Source organism: Podarcis tiliguerta, assembly GCF_965153285.1.
Source record: "Podarcis tiliguerta genome assembly, chromosome: 11".
In the NCBI taxonomy this organism is placed as follows: Eukaryota; Metazoa; Chordata; class Lepidosauria; order Squamata; family Lacertidae; genus Podarcis; species Podarcis tiliguerta.
The window spans coordinates 60,014,882-60,032,898 of NC_139544.1; the positions used below are offsets into that span (position 1 = coordinate 60,014,882).

The following is an 18,017-nucleotide window of genomic DNA, read 5'->3' on the forward strand; positions in this document are numbered from 1 at the left end:
TGCAAACTGTGTTGCCGGATCATCAACCTAGAACCCACAATCACGGAGCTTCAGAATGACTGTGTTTGGTTTCAGAACTCTCATGCAAGAGATGGGCATGGGAAGAGGGAGAAACTCCAGCCTCCACTGCCTCCTCCTGAAGCCCTCTGCCTTTCTCATAACAGTACCACAAACCTCAGGGAAGGGCGAGGTGACCAGCCCCACTGCCATTCTTCAAAAACGACTTCCCACTCTCGCATCAGGCAGCAACATCCCAATGCATATTAGCTGCCCCTCAAGAAGCTATAGCAATTAAATACCACCAAGACAAGACAAATTTCAATACACCACCAGTTCGTATTAAAAATGAGCCCTGGGTCTGATAGGGCGGGAAAGGACCGGAACGCATCGGGGAATTTATCATGGCATTCTCCTGCTTTGGCTTTTGACTTGTCTAACTCCGAGGGGCAAGTCCTTTGACTTTCTTCCTTGCATGTGCATGTGCACAAACACACACACACACACACACACACACACACAGAGGGTCAGGGCTCTGGCATCATCTTATCCAGAGCTTCAATGCTGCCAAACAGCTACCTTCCCTCATTTCATCACTTCTGATAAATCTGCTGACCTCTGCATATAGTGGCTTGCTTTATACCCTTCCAAAAATTATCGTGCAAAGAAAAATAATTCTCTCTGTAGAGACTCTCCTCCATGGGGAAGAAAGGTTGCATCTCACGCTCCTGCAAGGAAAGTAGGTGTCAGAACATTTCAGAGCAGCGGCTGAGGTCAGGACTGGAGTTTTTTTTTACTTCTCACAGCTATTTGGAGTGACACAAACTACATCTAAAAAGTGCCAAGAGGAGTTTTTTTTTATTTAAAAAAAAATCCTTTGCAGTTTGGGGAGGGATCGAGGAAGGCAAAGCATCTCTGATTTGTATATTAAAGCACAAACATCTGTCCTACTGATGATATTCTAGGGAAGCACATTAGCATAAAATTTAACGATGTCAAATAAGTGGATGTGAAATAGGGACTGCGTAAAGCCACTATTTCCAAGCTTGACAGAAACATCACTGTTTAGAAATGCAAATGAAACCATTATGTTCAATAATTATATGAAAATATGAACAGTTCAGCATGTTTTCCAGCCCTGATGGCGGTTAATGGGATGTACGCTTATGTAAATAACTACTATTAAAGCTAATGCTGAAAAAAACTAATAAATTCACACTAAAGCAACTGATTTAGTACGCTTTTAAAGCCCAGCAGTGCTCACTTATTAGGAAGGAGTGCATTCTTATGTTTAGAACTCATCACTGTTACAAGTCACTGCAACTCCATCAATTACCCGGCATTAATGAAAATGGGACACATACAAAAAAAAATTATTGCCTCTCAGCAGTTTTCCTTAAAGACAAAATATAGAGGTATTACTGCCATGGGGCCTGGAGGGGAACTCATCAGCAACATAATCTTTATTGCTACAACTGCACTTCCTGCATTTTAACCCAGGGGTATTTCTCCTGTCCCAAAAAGAGCTATGCTTTCCATGAAATTTATAACACACCTGCATTTCAAAGGGAAGCTCTGAAAACTTAAGAGTCACTTCTCCAACATAAAATAGAGGCCTGCTCCAAGCAAAGCATAACCCAGACACCAAGCTAAGGTGCCAAGGGCAACTGGCTGGGATGTTGAACCTGACCGGATCCATATAGAGACTGTAGGTTTTGGTCTGGCCACTTGCTCCATTCCCTTCAAAACAATCGTGAATCTTGGGGTCTTTCCCATGCTTGGAGTTGGAACCCAAATTATGACCAAAAAATAACCGTGATCAGTGATGGAAAGTTGGCCTACTACTCATCTTCAAACTGTCCTTCCAAACATCACTGGAGGGGTGGGTTGCAACAAGCCTCTTATCATTTTTAATATTGCAGCCCAAACGGAAACTTATGAGAGAAGTCTAAACTTGGCACTTCTATTGTGATGATGAGGGCCGTTTTCCATCCAACACCACGCTCAAAGAATTCAGCTCTGCCACAGCAGAATTCACTCAAGCAAAAACTGTATGCAAGAGATGTTCACCCAAGCGCTGGGGAAAGGATTCCTGAGCTCTAAGTTAGGACCCTCTCCCTAACCCTTGGCTTGCCCATAGGTATGGTTTTCAGTTTGGTGGCTTCATTGTCTCAAGACCAAATTCTCTGTCCCATGCTAAATTAACCCCTGGATATATAATTCATCTCATTCCTCTACCCCAGATTTTTGTTTTTTGCAACGCTGCCCTGTGCAGAGTAGCTAATCTGCTGCTCAGGGTAATTCCTCCTTCTGTTTGAACAGAGTAAGTCCTTAAAGCTGAGTAGCTTCTGTTGTTGTTGGAACTATGCTGTCAAAGGTCTAGGAGCATTCAATAAAGGCACAGCTCTGGCTGAACCTGCATGTGGGGAGGAAATAATCAAGCTGTCCTTCATCATTTTAGGGTGAGTATCCTTCCAAAGGAAGATTTGGTAAAAATGGACAAACATAACAAACTGATAGCAAAGTCTAGACTTTTTTAAAGGCTTCCAACAAAATGAGACAATTGTGGGATCTTCTTGATTATGATCGCCAGTACAGTTCTTTAAAGATACTCATAATCTTGATGAGACAATCCAACCTAATGAACTTTAGCACCTCTGGATCTCCATCTTGGTTTTTGAGGAGTGACATACAAAAATAAGTTTCACGTTTAGATTACCTACATCAGATTTTATTTATAATCTGTGAGGATCTGCCCAACTGTGTAATTCTGCCCTCTCTGTTCTGAGATTAGGGGGGAAAGTAGCACTTAAAAAACTAATACTATATCAGGACTCATTCCACATTGAACTGCTTATTCCTTCAGGGACATGGTGATAGGGCTGCCAACTAGGAGTTTAGCTCTAAAGAGAAATTTGAGCAGCCACCGGGCCTGGTTCACACATTATCATAAACTGCAGGTACAAACTATGGTGTACTGTGAACAAAGAGCATGCTGGTACTCACTGCTCAAATTGCACCAACCCCACTCCTCCCTTTGAAAGAACCAAACCAGAGGATTAGCTTATCACTGCATGTGAACCAGCACGCATGCTTAGTTTCTCTCCAAACAAACCATGAGAGGAAGCCAAGAACAAACCTTTTTTGGACAGAACCCAACCACAAGGGCTAGTTCACACATAATGTTAAGCCAACAAACTTTTTTTCCTCCTGTGTCAGAAAAGGGAAGACGGGGAAAGCATGATTTGAGCAGCAGGCATGGTAAGCCACAGCTCGTTTGGAATTATGGCTTACTAGGACATGCAAACCAGGCAATTTCAGCAGCAACCAAAATTAGACTGCAAGACAGAAGCAAAGTTCTTGTGCCGATGACAATAATGCAAAGCTGTGTTATGGGATTGCTGAAGTTTCAAGGCAACTGGAAACATATGATATTGTCATGGTTTTCAAGCAATTAGCAAAACTGAAACAAATATGAAATGGAGGACACTTAAGATGTGAAGGATCTTAGGCAAAACAGTTTCAACAAAAAAATCATAATACTAATTTTCTAATGTGCAGCTACTCACCACAGCAAAAATTCTATAGACAGTAGAACACACTCATGTTTCCTGAACCCAGCCAGGCAAAAGCAAGAGTTTGAGAAAGGTCTGCAAAAGTGCATGGCTTTGGGGAAAGGGATGAAGGGATGTTGTGGTCCAAAGAATTATTTAACTGACCCTTCCTTATACCCCAAATCAAGCCAGTTGAGAGGACTGAAACTATGAGGACTAAAACTGTGACAGTCAACTTTGCAATGAGAAAACACAAAACTCGTCACCCTGCGAAATTCCCTACATTTCGCTTAAAAGGAGGGTTGACAGTAGGGGACCGCGGAGGAAGAGATGGGAAGGACATTAAAAAACTTGCCAACAAAAGGAGGGGACATTTTTTAGAAAAGGACAGATGGCAGATTGGGAGATGACAACACCCAGTGAGCAGAAAAGCCAGAAACATCAAGTCTAGGGGAGGTTCAGTAGAGGGAGAAAGCGAAACAAGCCATTCCAACTCAGTTGAGCTTTCTGAACATATCCCAACCTTCCAAAAACCAGCTGCCTGACAAAAGAGCTAACACTACATTGCAAAAATGTGTGCCATTCCTCTTACTGAGAAGAGGATGTGATGGATCTTGACGTGAGAGTCAATACAATATTCTAGATATGCACACTTGCAAACTGGCAAAATATTGCTGATGTTTCAAAGCTGAGACTCTGATACCTTTGAGTTGGCCTCCCTCCTTTACCCTCTTCTCCTCCTGTGAACTTTCTATTCTTCTGTTTCCTCTATTATTTTTCTTTGAGACAGCTTTCATCAAGTTGGAGGTCTATCCTTCTTTGCACTTACACAACCTCTTTTTCCTGTCTTTGGGGTTCAGAATTTGGAGGAAGCCGTCGCTTTTAGTGGACGTTGGCTGCGAAATGAATGGCATTTTTAACAATATAAAAGAAAAAAATGTGGAAATCCAATAAATATCTGAATTTCAAAACCATGTACTTGGTTGAATCCTATTAAAATAGATAGTATGGGATGCAGAGTTCTTTGCTTGGGTTCTTAAACTTACTCTACTTTTTTATCCAGAGTTGGCCCAGTGAAGTCACAGCAGACAGCTCAGGTCACGACAAATGTACAACCTGAAGGAAGCACAAAAGGCCAGACAAGAAGCCATTGAGACACCAAGCGGGTGGTGGAAGCTAATTTGTTCACCACTGCATGGTTACAATCATTGTGATAAATGGCTTGCAAAAAAAAAAGGATACCAATTGCTTTCACCAAATAAATCCTTTTATCCAAAAGGGAAGAGAAGGGATAAAAAAGTGTTCTGCCATCTGAATCACCGAAACTACTTTACAAGTGAAGGCCATTCTAAGGTTAAAAACAGTAAGACAAATTTGCTGCTGATTAATAATAAAGCCATTCATTTTATTCTTCAAATCTAAAGTAATTACAAGCCAGAGTATGGCAAATGGATTTAGCTGAAGCCATTATTACGTCAGGAAAATCCTTTAAAGAAGAACAGTCATTTAAAAGACTAAACTGAATAATGAACTCTCCTGAACAACAATTATTATGAGATTGATTTATTGAAAGTGCATTTAATCATGCAAGAAATGTTTAAAACTTTGCAAAACAGTTCAGTAAGGCAGCAACGCCAATCACAGGGCTGGCCCAACGTGCTCATTACTGCCGAGGGGGCAGGAGAGACAGGGGAATTCATTTCGGTAGGAGCAATAAAGTATATCAATTTCTCTGAATCCACATTTCTAGTCAATTTGCTACAGTGCAGGCTCCAGCAATTAATGATCTCATTTACCACTTGTGCCTCCATTTAGGAGACCTCAATCTTGGCCTTCTCTTGGGTCCAAGTGTCAGCAAGCAGACCATAACTCAGAAATGCAACCCGTGTGCACAGAACATCCACAACGCCAGGGCCCACTGTAAAATTATCACTGCGGTGTCTGTTTCCACACAGCAAGTTGCATGTTCAAAGCAGCTCGCTCGCTGCGTGGACAGGGGAATCTGCCACATGCAGCCTGAAACCTTTTGAGAGTTGGAACTCATCCATTTCTAAATGAGCACTAAACAATTTCTTAAACTAATGAGGGAACACTATATTGCTGAGACTCCCCAGAAAGTATTTCTGTATCAGGAGCCAGTGCAGACAATCCTTGAGCAAGGAACAACTTGTTCAGAGAAATCACAGCTAGGCTATTATTTCTTTTTTCTCTCCCCGGCCTCCCCAAAATCTGGACTGGCTATTCATTTAGGTGCTTAATTTTTAACTTGCCCCACCCCAGTAGCTCTGAGTATGCCACATTACTTAAGATGTAAATACAAACTTATTGGAAAACGTACCCCATAGGAAACAGTATGTATTTAAACAGTAAAGGTAAAGGTACCCCTGCCCATACGGGCCAGTCTTGACAGACTCTAGGGTTGTGCGCCCATCTCACTCAAAGAGGCCGGGGGCCAGCGCTGTCTGAAGACACTTCCGGGTCACGTGGCCAGCGTGATATCGCTGCTCTGGCGAGCCAGAGCCGCACACGGAAACGCCGTTTACCTTCCCGCTAGTACGCGGTCCCTATTTATCTACTTGCACCTGAGAGTGCTTTCGAACTGCTAGGTTGGCAGGCGCTGGGACCGAACAATGGGAGCGCACCCTGCCGTGGGGATTCGAACCGCCGACCTTTCAATCGGCAAGCCCTAGGCGCTGAGGCTTTAACCAACAGCGCCACCCGCGTCCCATTTAAACAGTAGTTTGATTTATATAGTGATTTTGGATTCCCCACACCCAATATAATCCTTGCAACAACTCTCGAAAGGCAAGTCAACATTAGTGGTGTGTGTCTTGTCTTGGACTACCCGGCAAGTCCACGCTGAGCTAGCATTTTAACCTGGTACTTCTCAGCTCTTAGCCATTATGCACCACCCACGATCAGCTGTTTAGCCAAGCCCCTAAAAGCCAGAGCAGACAATAAAGGATTCTTAGCCCAGAAAATCCTCCAGCTCACACTTCGGGTGGTTGGAGAGCCACCTGGTCCAATTTGCCCCACTACAAGAACTCACAAAATCTGCCTCTAACACAACTAACACTGGGTGCCACAAGCAAAGGAAGACTCCGCGCCAGAAGTGCCTGCAATCCAGGAAAGAATTCGAACTTCCATAAGCAGTGGCAATGCAAGAGGAGTGATGCCTCTGCAAAAAACTGTGGGTCTTGGCAACTGTCACAGACAGGGCTATGGATTTAATAGGGGCCAGAGTCACTGCCTGGACATGAAAGTTTGGCAGGGTGCCACTCTGCATGACAAGACAGCCCATTCGGGATTGCCATGAGCTTCTGTGATGACACCGCTTTGAGGTTTAATCCCACAGAGCTGGCATTAGGGGCAAAATGTCATTCTTTAAGGACACCCTGTTAATCCTAGCTTCCACAACCACGAGCAACCCACTCTGCCTTTGTTCTCATAAGCGTCCAGTATTTCAAGGGACAAACTAAACCAAGTGAATTAAGACCGAAAGTGTCTTCAAGAGCATTTCTGAGCTTTGATAAATTTAAACACTTAGCATTATTTTAATGCCGGTCTTCCTTGATGTTAGTTTAGGAGTTCATAAAAATTTCAGGGCATGTGTTATTTACCCAACAGCCCTTGACTACGCCTTCTACATTTAACAAGTTGCTAAATACATATATTATTTAACTGATGCCACCATTATGGTTGAGCATATAAATATTCAGGGAGTTTTTAATAAGCTGAGCTTTTATCCATTAGGCCATAATGACTGTTTGGAAACCTTTACTAGTGGGGAGCCAAGATGCTCACTATGGGCACCATCTTCAAAGGCTGGGTACTCAGGAATTATCGGCTCTTTTTCTCCATTCTTCAACTAACCGTCTCTTTCCAGAGAAAAGAGAGTGAATTGGTTCAGAATTACGCAATACATTCCTTACCCATAATTTGTGAAGCCTAGTTTTGGCAGCTGAAAGGTCCAATGTGCACAGAGTCCACGAAGGTATAATAATAATAATAATAATTTATTATTTATACCCCGCCCATCTGACTGGGTTTCCCCAGCCACTCTGGGCGGCTTCCAACAGAACACTAAAATACAATAACCTATTAAACATTAAAAACTTCCCTAAACAGGGCTGCCTTCAGACGTCTTCTAAAAGTCTGGTAGTTGTTTTTCTCTTTGACATCTGGTGGGAGGGCGTTCCACAGGATGGGTGCCACTACTGAGAAGGCCCTCTGCCTGGTTCCCTGTAACTTGGCTTCTCGTAGTGAGGGAACCACCAGAAGGCCCTCGGCGCTGGACCTCAGTGTCTGGGCAGAACAATGGAGGTGGAGGTGCTCCTTCAGGTATACTGGACCGAGGCCGGAAGAAATATTACATTCCTTTCCCTTCACAATTATTATTACATAGTGATATTCAGAGCCATGTGGCAAACAGTGACCTCAGTTCACATGCAACTTTAAACCACACTTTTAAAATAAACTATGGTTTAATGCACACTAGCAATTTTCCCCTGACTGTGGTGTGTGGGAAAGGAAACAAATCAAGAGTCTAGTGAACCCAGTCTCATGGCTTGCTTCCTCCAGAAACTTGGCTCCATTCATGGTTTGTTTGGAGAGAAACAAACTATGAGCCCATGTTCACACATCCAGCTTGTACCTTCACCCACCTGACACAGTCAGGAGCAAAGGAGGAACAAAGGGCTGGTGTGAATTAAGCCGTTGTTTAACACAGATTGCAAAACAGGGCATTCTAGAACCTGAACCAGAACAGTACATTAAATACCTCAACCAGCAATACTGATTCAAGGATATTCTCGGATTACTTGTGTTCCGTGTGCCAGAAGGGCCAAATTCTGAGCCATGTGGCAAGGCTACAAATGTCTGTTTTGCCCTTTGTAGAGACACAAGGCTATTAAGTACTGGCAGTGACTGTAACCGGGTGCTAAACCACTACCAAAACTATCAATCATGCACCTGCCTGGCTAACTAAGAGATGGAAGTTGGTATGCAATTTCGGATCATTAATGTCCAGCCAGGCCAAGCACAGCACTGCATGCCAACTCAAGCTAATGTTGCTCTACGCTATTGGAAGGTAACTTTTCCCAAACTGGAGAACCCACCAGAAATGTTCATAAACACATATTCAATTTTAATTTCTGCGCGGAGACATATTTTTTATCTTTTTGTAAATACTAGGATTCTCAAGAGTTCCACAAATGCTACGGACTGCAGGAAAAAGAACTCTGGGTATGAGAGCAGCCCTGCCCAACTGCAAAGGAACTGCATGTAGCTTGTATGCCTCTCGTCTCTGCCTTAGGCCATTAAAGAGATGATCAAAGGCATGATTGACAAAGGTCATAACACAAAGACAAGGTCCATTTTAAGCACATTGCCATCAGCAAGCAAACACACACAGCCACCTGCATAGCATTACATGGGATCCTGAAATAACCAACTCAAGACTCTGTATTGTTCAAGGCCCCTTCTGAAAACAGAGCTCATTCCACACTTCAAGATGGTGGGTAAGGTAATAAAGAGTGCCAGAATTATTTCTTTGCTTATGAACTGAGCATTGTTCATCATCATCTTCCTTTTTATTTCTGCTCACTGCTGATTTTTTTTCTTTTACTTTTTGTATTATTGAAATGTGCTTTTATAACTTTCTGTACATCACTCTGTGCGTCTTGTATGAAAAAGTAACGAATGTGTTTTATAAATATACAGCATAGCTAAAGTGATTGTCATAAATAGACACAGCATGCACCCATATACACACCAACTTAGGTCTCTCTTGTGACCATCAGCGACAGTCACACACCTCGGTTTTGCATACATGCGTACGCGCAAACACCACCAAAACCTAAGGCACATAAATCTCTTACCCATCCATGAAGAGCATTCCCAGGCACCTCAAGCCCCTAAAAGGAACAGACTATGTTTACAAATCTTATATGCTCAAAGCTGTTCATTTGTTCCATTATCTTCAGAAGTCAAGAGCCAAGACTGGTTCAACACAATGTCCCACTAAGGCTAAGATGACAGAAATTACTTAGAAGTGGGGGCAGCACAGCACAACCATCACGAGCCATGAACTCCCCTTACGATTGTTTGCAATCTTGATTAAAACTGGATCTGCTTCATCTACGCTTCCCTGGCAATGCTGACCGGCTGCAACCTTCTCTGACGTCAGTGGAAAAATACTCTTCGCATCAGAACTTGGCTTCTGAAGTTCCTCTTTACTTACCTTCATGGGGCTGTAGCCATTGTCAGTCATGCTCAGAGTCATCTAAATCGAGAGGCATTACTAATTTCGGTCCATTGATATCAATGGGTCTAGTCAGAGAAAATCTCAGCTGGGCACAACCCAATATTTCTCAGAAATATTATATATCACTCCTCTAAGAAAGCCTATTAAAATTATCCCAAGGCATAGGAAAAGAGTTGCTGAGACAAATGTGCTCCACAAAATCCCCTTCTACCTGAGGGATAACCCTTTCTCTTGAGCTGGTTAATGATTTCCCTACTTATTTTCACCCCCAACCAATGTTACCGTACAGCAAACAATGCCAAATCACCACAGTGTTTTCAACCATCCCCGCAGCTAGAGGATAGAAGCTCGCATTTAAAAACATGCAAGCATAACATCAGCACACAACAATAGACTATCGAAGATATGGTACCCAATTGCAGTAGAACCAGATGGCCCCTAATGTCAACACCAACTCTTATGATTCTGTGAATCGTTCCAATTCTATGAAGTGTTAGGGGCTTTTTCAGCCATTAAAATAAATGCTTCTTCTGGCTACTTCTGGGGTGCCCAGTGTAAAGAAACGAAGTCAGGAAGTGTGTGTTCATAAAAAGAAATGCACCTTGGAAACTGCCTGCACACCCCCAGATGTCTAACACAAATTTAACAGCTTCATAAAAGTGTCAGGGGGTGGGAGGCGCATCACCTATGTGTCCATCCCATATTTGTTTTAAGCATGTCCCGAACAGGTGCCTTCCCACATTCCAACACAGCACCCAGTTTCCTCCCCTTCTTTGCAGAAGACCAAGCATTTGTATTCCAGATTGATAAGTCATTTACACAGTTCCTTGGCCACTGAGCAGACTTCAAGAGAACTGAAATTAACTGATCAGAGGTATGTGAAGGATTTTGAATCATTCATGTATGATGGATAAGTGTTCGCGTAGTTAAAATTATATTGTTTTAAATTATGTCCTTGTTTTATGTTTCTAGTTTTTATAGAGTTTTATGTAGTGTAAAATCGCATGTATTAACCTTCTGCCATCTTTGCCAGACTTCTCCTGAAAGAAGTATTTATGCTCGAATAGTCTCTCGCCAATAAAGGTAAAAACAAAAACCCAAAGGGATATATTTCCTTCTCGATAGCTCAGTAGCACTCATTAGCATTAATGGAAGTTACGCGTGCAGAAATGCGCCAAAGGAGAAAGAATGCCCCCCGGAGTGTGCATCCCACCTCACATCCATAAGCATATGCAAAACTTGATGCCTAGAACAATGCGCCGCTGAAGGAACTATGAACACAGCAAATAAGTACGAAGTTTCAAACTCTGTTCTAAAAGCATCAAGGCTCAGCCCCCTAATACCCAATCACACAGTTAAATAAATAATATATTATTTATACCCTGCCCATCTGGCTGGGCCTCCCCAGCCACTCTGACGGCTTCCAACAAAACATTAAAATACCATAATATATCAAACATTGAAAGCTTCCCTAAACAGGGCTGCCTTCAGATGTCTTCTAAAAGTCTGGTAGTTGTTGTTCTCTTTGACATCTCGTGGGAGGGTGTTCCACAGGGCGGTTGCCACTACCGAGAAGTCCCCCTGCCTGGTTCCCAGTAACTTGGCTCCTCGCAGTGAGGGAGCCGCCAGAAAGCCCTCGGCATTGGACCTCAGTATCCGGGTAGAATGATGGGGGTGGAGACACTCCTTCAGGTATACTGGGCAGAGGCCGTTTAGGGGTTTAAAGGTCAGCTCCAACACTTTGATTTGTGCTCAGAAACGTACTGGGAGCCAATGTAGGTCTTTCAAGACTGGTGTTATGTGGTCTCTGCGGCCGCTCCCAGTCACCAGTCTAGCTGCCGCATTCTGGATTAGTTGTAGTTTCTGGGTCACCTTCAAAGGTAGCCCCACGTAGAGTGCATTGCAATAGTCTAAGCGGGAGATAACCAGAGCAGGCTCCACTCTGGCGAGACAGTCTGCGGGCAGGTAGGGTCTCAGCCTGCGTACCAGATGGAGCTGGTAGACAGCTGCCCTGGACACAGAATTGACCTGCGCCTCCATGGACAGCTGTGAGTCCAAAATGGGGGGCTGCAATGTGGCATCAGGTGTTTTGCCCTCTCATCAAATAATTCTACAAGCAATGATCTCTCTACTGGGGGATATTTGTTTGTTTGAAGCTGTGTGTGTGGTCAATGCAACATTATAATTCCGAGAACAGGCATTGTCAACGCAAGTAATATACCCTAGAAGAATAGCTGTTTAACTGGAATGAGAGGATCAAGCCAATGGCCCATCTAGTCCAGCGTCCTGTTCTCAGAGGAGCCAAAGAGATCCCTGTGGGGAATCAACAGGCAGGACCTGAGCACAAGAACACTCTCCCCTCTTGAGGTTTCCAGGAACTGGTATTCAGAAGCATCACTGCCTTCTTCTCTGCAAGGTGCGGGGATTTTCCTTACTCACACCTTGCAGTGGGGAGGGGGGAAAGGAGAGAGATTTACAAGTGTGATATTTCCATTAACTTTTGAACACGCATAAGGCAGGTGCATGTGGCATCACTGGGAGGGCTGTGTCATTTCTGAATCCTTCAGGAGCTGCAGCCCTGCCTGTCCCATCAGGTGATATCCCAGATCAAGCTATGGAGTTGGAACCAATGAACTTCCCAGGCCAAGCAACAAGCTGTCCAGGGGGATCGGGGGTGGCAGCGGGAGATTCCCAGCTTCCCGCTTGGACACTAAGGTCTACCAAGGATACCGGAACAATGTTCTGCTTTACTCACTGCCCCTACCCTTCCCAAATCCCACCCCACATTACAGAAGCACACGCAGCAAGCCCTACATTTGCACCCAATCTGGCTGCAAGGTGGGAAATGACACTGTGCCATTTGGTACCCCACCCCCCTGCCCAGGTACCTCTTGTTCTGTTTTTCACACCGCGATCAAACCATCAGTCAGTCAGTCAAACTGACAGATTAGCATTAGCACTCTTAGCTCTGGTTAAGAAATGAACCCACAGTGGTAGGTCAGACACTCCTGTCTGCCAAGGGCCTGGCCCCTGCCAAGGGTCAATGCCTGACCAACATCCTCTTTTTAATTTGGGCATGCGCACCCTACCCTACCTGAGATCACTGTCTCTTGCAGTCGCCAGCAATTTTATTCTGAATCATTCAGCCCAAGTCATCTCACTGTTGTGCAAGTCTTGTAACAGACGACTATGTTGGAATTTCAAATACCGTAATCCTGTTTGTTTCAATGGGGTTTTCAGAGATAAAGGGAGGAATTCAGTCATGCTAAGGCAATCATTCCATCAGGGCAACCAACACCCCCCCCCCTTCTCCTCCCTGCCCCCTGCATGCTGTTCTGGAGGTTCTCCTACCCCCACAGAACCAATTTCAGGGGGGATGAAGGAAGGAGAGGGGAGAAAGGCCCATTGTGCAGGCAGAAGTCCTTGAACACAGTTTCTACTGAGGAAAGTCACTAGTTGAACCCTGCCCAGTGGTTTTGGTGACTGAGGACCCTTCTGCCTATTCAATGTTTTCCAAAAAGGAGAGGCAGGCCACCTCAAAGCCCACCTTGCATTGATCCAATCGTGTGCCATTTGCTCCAGGTGAGGACCATGCCAGGGCCACCATTCCTGGCACCCGGCAACATCCAGGTACACAATGCAGGCAAAGTGCGGGGTGATATCTCTGGAAGCCTGCATTAGCCATCCGTGAAACTGCTGGAGCAAGATTAAGCAAGAGAGGTGGGAGGGAGAAGTCTATATTTTACTAACGCACAAATTCTGTTTCGTTGTTTTTAAGTTGACAAATATCTATTTCACAGCAAAGCAACATCCTGGGAACAGCTGGGTGGCACTTTCAAGCTCAAATGAGCCAGAAGTGCATGCTGGCAAGTCACCTCCGATTGCTTCTGAATGGCAGCACATGGAGATTTATGCCCGGCTATAAATTAGGACAATTATTTCTCTCCGGTTTGCTTTTTATTCCAGGCAGCAACTCTGTGTTTTACTCCCCCCCACCCCCCACCCCGCTCTTAAATAAAAAAAGGATATCTTCCCTTTCTTTGATGATGAGTTCGTTCTGTTCCTCAAGTTGTCTGATCTTCTTCTCAAACGACTCCTGCTCAGCTTTCAGGCGCTCCTCTGTCACCTCTTTTTCCTCACTCACCCTGAAAGAATGAAAGAACACACACGCTATCAGACAAATATTATGCATGAACACAAGCGGGGAAAGCTTCTGATCAGGGCCAGCCTTAGGCTTCGGGGCAACTTCTTCCCCCACCCACCCCAATCTCGCTCCGAAACATCGGGGGGGAGGGAGAAATGTGTGGATAGATTTACTACTGCTGCTTCTGCTCATTTACATAGCTCCTGTCATCAGCAGAGCAGCCGATTCCTTTTATTGCTTTCAATCTCACCAGCCGCCATACAAAGTGAGTCATTATTATTGCTGTTTTACCAACGGGGAATGAAGGCTGAGAAAGTGACTTGACCAAGACCAAACACTGAGCCCACTGGCAGAGGTGGGACTTGCTTTGACTGAGGAGCAAAAGTCTCAGGGTCTTATCTGCTGTTGGAGCGTATCATTTCCAGCGGCAGGTGGAGAATCAAATGTCTGAAAGTTTCCCACCTCATAAAATACCGTATTTTTCACTCTATAAGACGCACCTGACCATAAGGCACACCTAGTTTTTAGAGGAGGAAAACAAGAAAAAAAAATATTCTGAATCAAATGTTGTTGAAGAGGAAGGAGGAGGGAGGATCAGGCTAAGGAGCCACCGGTCTGTCTGCCCCTTTGGGGAAACTGGATCTGCTGGCCACCTAGCAGCGTTGTCCCTGCTGGGGGGATCGGAGGAGGCGGGCGAGACGAAGCAACACTCTTCAGCGAAGCGGGAGGAGGAAAGGAAGGGAGCCCTTATTGGAGCCCCTTCCTTTCCTCCTCCAGCTTCGCTGAAGAGGCGCTGCACCGCTCTGCTGAAGCCAGCAGAGCAAGAGGGAGAGCTGCTCAGCGCCTCTTGATCTGCTGGCTTCCCAGCAAAGCAGGATGAGGGACGGAAGGGGCTCCATAAGGGCTCCCTTCGGTCCCTCATCGTGCATCGCTGTGAAGCCACCACAACAGGAGGCGTTGCGCAGCTCTCCCTCTTGCTCTGCTGGCTTCAGCGATAGCTGCGCAGCCTGCATTCGCTCCATAAGATGCACACACATTTCCCCTTACTTTTTAGGAGGAAAAAAGTGCATCTTATAAAGCGAAAAATACAGTACTCTCTACACCAGCCTCCACCAACCTGGTGCCCTCTAGCTGTTTTGAACTATGACTATGAGTTGCAGCCTAAAATACCTGGTGAGCAACAGGCTGGTGAAGGCTGGTCCACATTACATATCATGGAGGAAGGTCTAGGCAACGGTGGCCCCATGCATGACCCAAGGGCGGACCTCCTGCTCTGTCTGCAGATCTCCCTCTCCATTTCCTCCCTCACCTGTAGAGAGGGGATTCTGCAAACTCTGCTGGTCCCTGACTCTCTCCCCCAGGGACCAGAGGATTGAGTCCTTAAGGACCGTAACTGTGGTGCTGCTTTATTTTGTGATCTCAGCTTTTTTATAAATCCAAGTGTTGATAACGTGCTGTCAAATATTTAAACTGATGTTACTGGGGGAGGGAGGGAGGTTCTTCTGTGTATGAAATAAAAAATCCCCCAACACTGATAAACTGGCTGAGGATACCATGAAAAGCCATGTTGGCGATCAGACTGACAAACAAAGGAATGTGAAATATAATAAGCAAGAAAACAAATCTGTGTCTTTTTCATGAGCTGTTATGAGCCTCAAAACCAGATACCGACAGGTGTCTGTATATAAGGCACAGCCTTGGCTTCCACTACTAACATCTGCATCTAGTACTATACCAATGTGTGCTGCCACAACTCTAGCTCATTTGCACAACTGGAGAAAGTGTTCCTCCAAATGTTGGGGGGGGGGAGCAGCATCACAGAGCGTGTGTGTGTGTGTGTTTGGCCAGGGAGGGGGGCAGCCCTTGCAAAGAAGATAAGCCTTAGAAGATACAATTACTCACAGGTGACCAAAAAGACAGCAGAGAAAATGGATACACATGCTTTGTCAGATTATGTCAGATTTATGTCAAGGCCTATTCAAGACCTGCTGGAGATTACTGTGTACTTTAGTGCTTTATGCCTCATGGTGGAAATGCCAAAAATTATTTCTGGGTCTGTCAGGAAGGAAATCACTGGAAGCTAAACAGAAACTTTGGCTCACTTGCTGCACTTCCACTTCCGATTCATCTCCCCAGAACATATTGTTCTACATGTTACTTGCTATAGTGTGACAGGAGCACAAGCATGATGCAACTTACTTGCGTTATCCTTTGGAAAAACTAGTGGTTTTCATTTTATTATTTCAACGGTGCACTGGACTTGTTTTAAATGGTATATTTTTGTAACCCAACCTGGAACCATTTGGGGAAGAGTGAGCTATAAATGCAAATAATTAATGAGCAAATAAGTAAAGGCTTAGGGCATTATTCAACTACCGCGTTGCATCAATGCAAGGATTTCCATGTGTACAATGGTATTTTCTTCCCCCGACGCATATTCCACAACCTGCCCAAATCTGCTCCAGAGGGTTGCAGAGCATGTGGGGAGGAGAGGGAGGGAATATTCTCTTGCACAAACAGAAATCCCTGCACTGACCAAACAAGAGATTTAACGCTATACTGATCATGGTCATGATCATGGATCATGGATGAGGGTGCTGCTTTGACATGACACCTGGGGATTTCATAGAATCATAGAATCATAGAGTTGGAAGAGACCACAAGGGTCATCGAGTCCAACCCCCTGCCAAGCAGGAAACACCATCAGAGCACTCCTGACATATGGTTGTCAAGCCTCTGCTTAAAGACCTCCAAAGAAGGAGACTCCACCACACTCCTTGGCAGCAAATTCCACTGTCAAACAGCTCTTACTGTCAGGAAGTTCTTCCTCATGTTTAGGTGGAATCTTCTTTCTTGTAGTTTGTATCCATTGCTCCGTGTCCGCTTCTCTGGAGCAGCAGAAAACAACCTTTCTCCCTCCTCTATGTGACATCCTTTTATATATTTGAACATGGCTATCATATCCCCCCTTAACCTCCTCTTCTCCAGGCTAAACATGCCCAGCTCCCTTAGCCGATCCTCATAAGGCATCGTTTCCAGGCCTTTGACCATTTTGGTTGCCCTCCCTAGGTGGATGGAGCTCAGCTGAGGTCACCAGGTCAGGTTAACATGAGTCCTTGCTATCAAAAGAAAAGACCACCTCGTCCAATGACCTGTTTCCTGCAATAGTCAACCATTAAGTATGACTACACACCCCTGCTGCTATTATCCTCCAGCTAGCATTCAGGCGAAGAATACCACTGCCACAACCTCCTCCCTGAGCAAAAACATACAAAATGCAGCTCGGGATCAAATTAATTTGTCCATCAGTTTGTGTATTTATTCATTCATTTATTGAATTTGTATACTGCCCTTCATCCAAAGATCAAAAGGCGGCTTACAACATAAAAATGCAAAATGAGAAACAAAATGCATAACAGAAAAGACAAAAACAAACCAATAACCCTCCTACAAACACATTTAAAAAGACACAGATTGGTTAATCAGCCAAAGGCCTGGTTACAGAGAAACAGTTCTGGCTGTCTTTCGCCTGTGGCAAGACTTATTTTTCAAACGCAAGTCCCTAGACATCGGGTTCCCCCATCATTTAGAAAGTCCAAAACAAGGAGCAGATGTGAGGAGAGGCTCGTTTCCACTCATTAACAGTGAGCTACCTCCAAATTCTTAACTAGCACGCGAAAGCAGAATTCTCTTAATTAAGGATTTGAAGGAGTAACAGGAAAGGTCTCCTGCTATGAAAAAGCGATACCTGGCAAAACAAAAGCTGGTGAAAGCTTTGCACAATGATATGAAAGGCGTCATAGAGGAGACATTATGTTTCAACATTTAGACCCCTGCATTTCTTATCAGGGTGCAGACTCAATATTTCCTTAAGAAGCTTTCTTGAACAGATACACACTTGAGATTTACAACATTTGAACCTTTGTGTGGAAAATGGCTAAGGGAAAGAAGTCCTTGCCTGTGCGGGGCTAACATCTAGCTCAGAGCTTTCCAAACGGTCTGTTGCAACACATTAGTGTGTCAGGCACAGTGTGTAGATGTGTTGTGTGAATGCCCC

At 44.6% G+C, this 18,017-nt stretch overlaps 1 protein-coding gene across 8 annotated transcripts in view; it reads right to left on the reverse strand.

The window, feature by feature from the left end:
- The window catches only part of KIAA1328, a 228,162-nt gene that overhangs the window by 162,084 nt on the left and 48,061 nt on the right, over positions 1–18,017 (reverse strand). For 6 of the 8 annotated variants that reach the window (XM_083402910.1, XM_083402907.1, XM_083402908.1 and 3 more), the window contains one exon: positions 13,846–13,961. In XM_083402910.1, the coding sequence (XP_083259036.1) occupies positions 13,846–13,961 (116 nt within the window). Of the gene's footprint in view, positions 1–9,430; positions 9,467–13,363; positions 13,805–13,845; positions 13,962–18,017 lie in introns of those variants that run through there. The other 2 variants (XM_083402913.1, XM_083402914.1) reach the window with 2 other exon arrangements.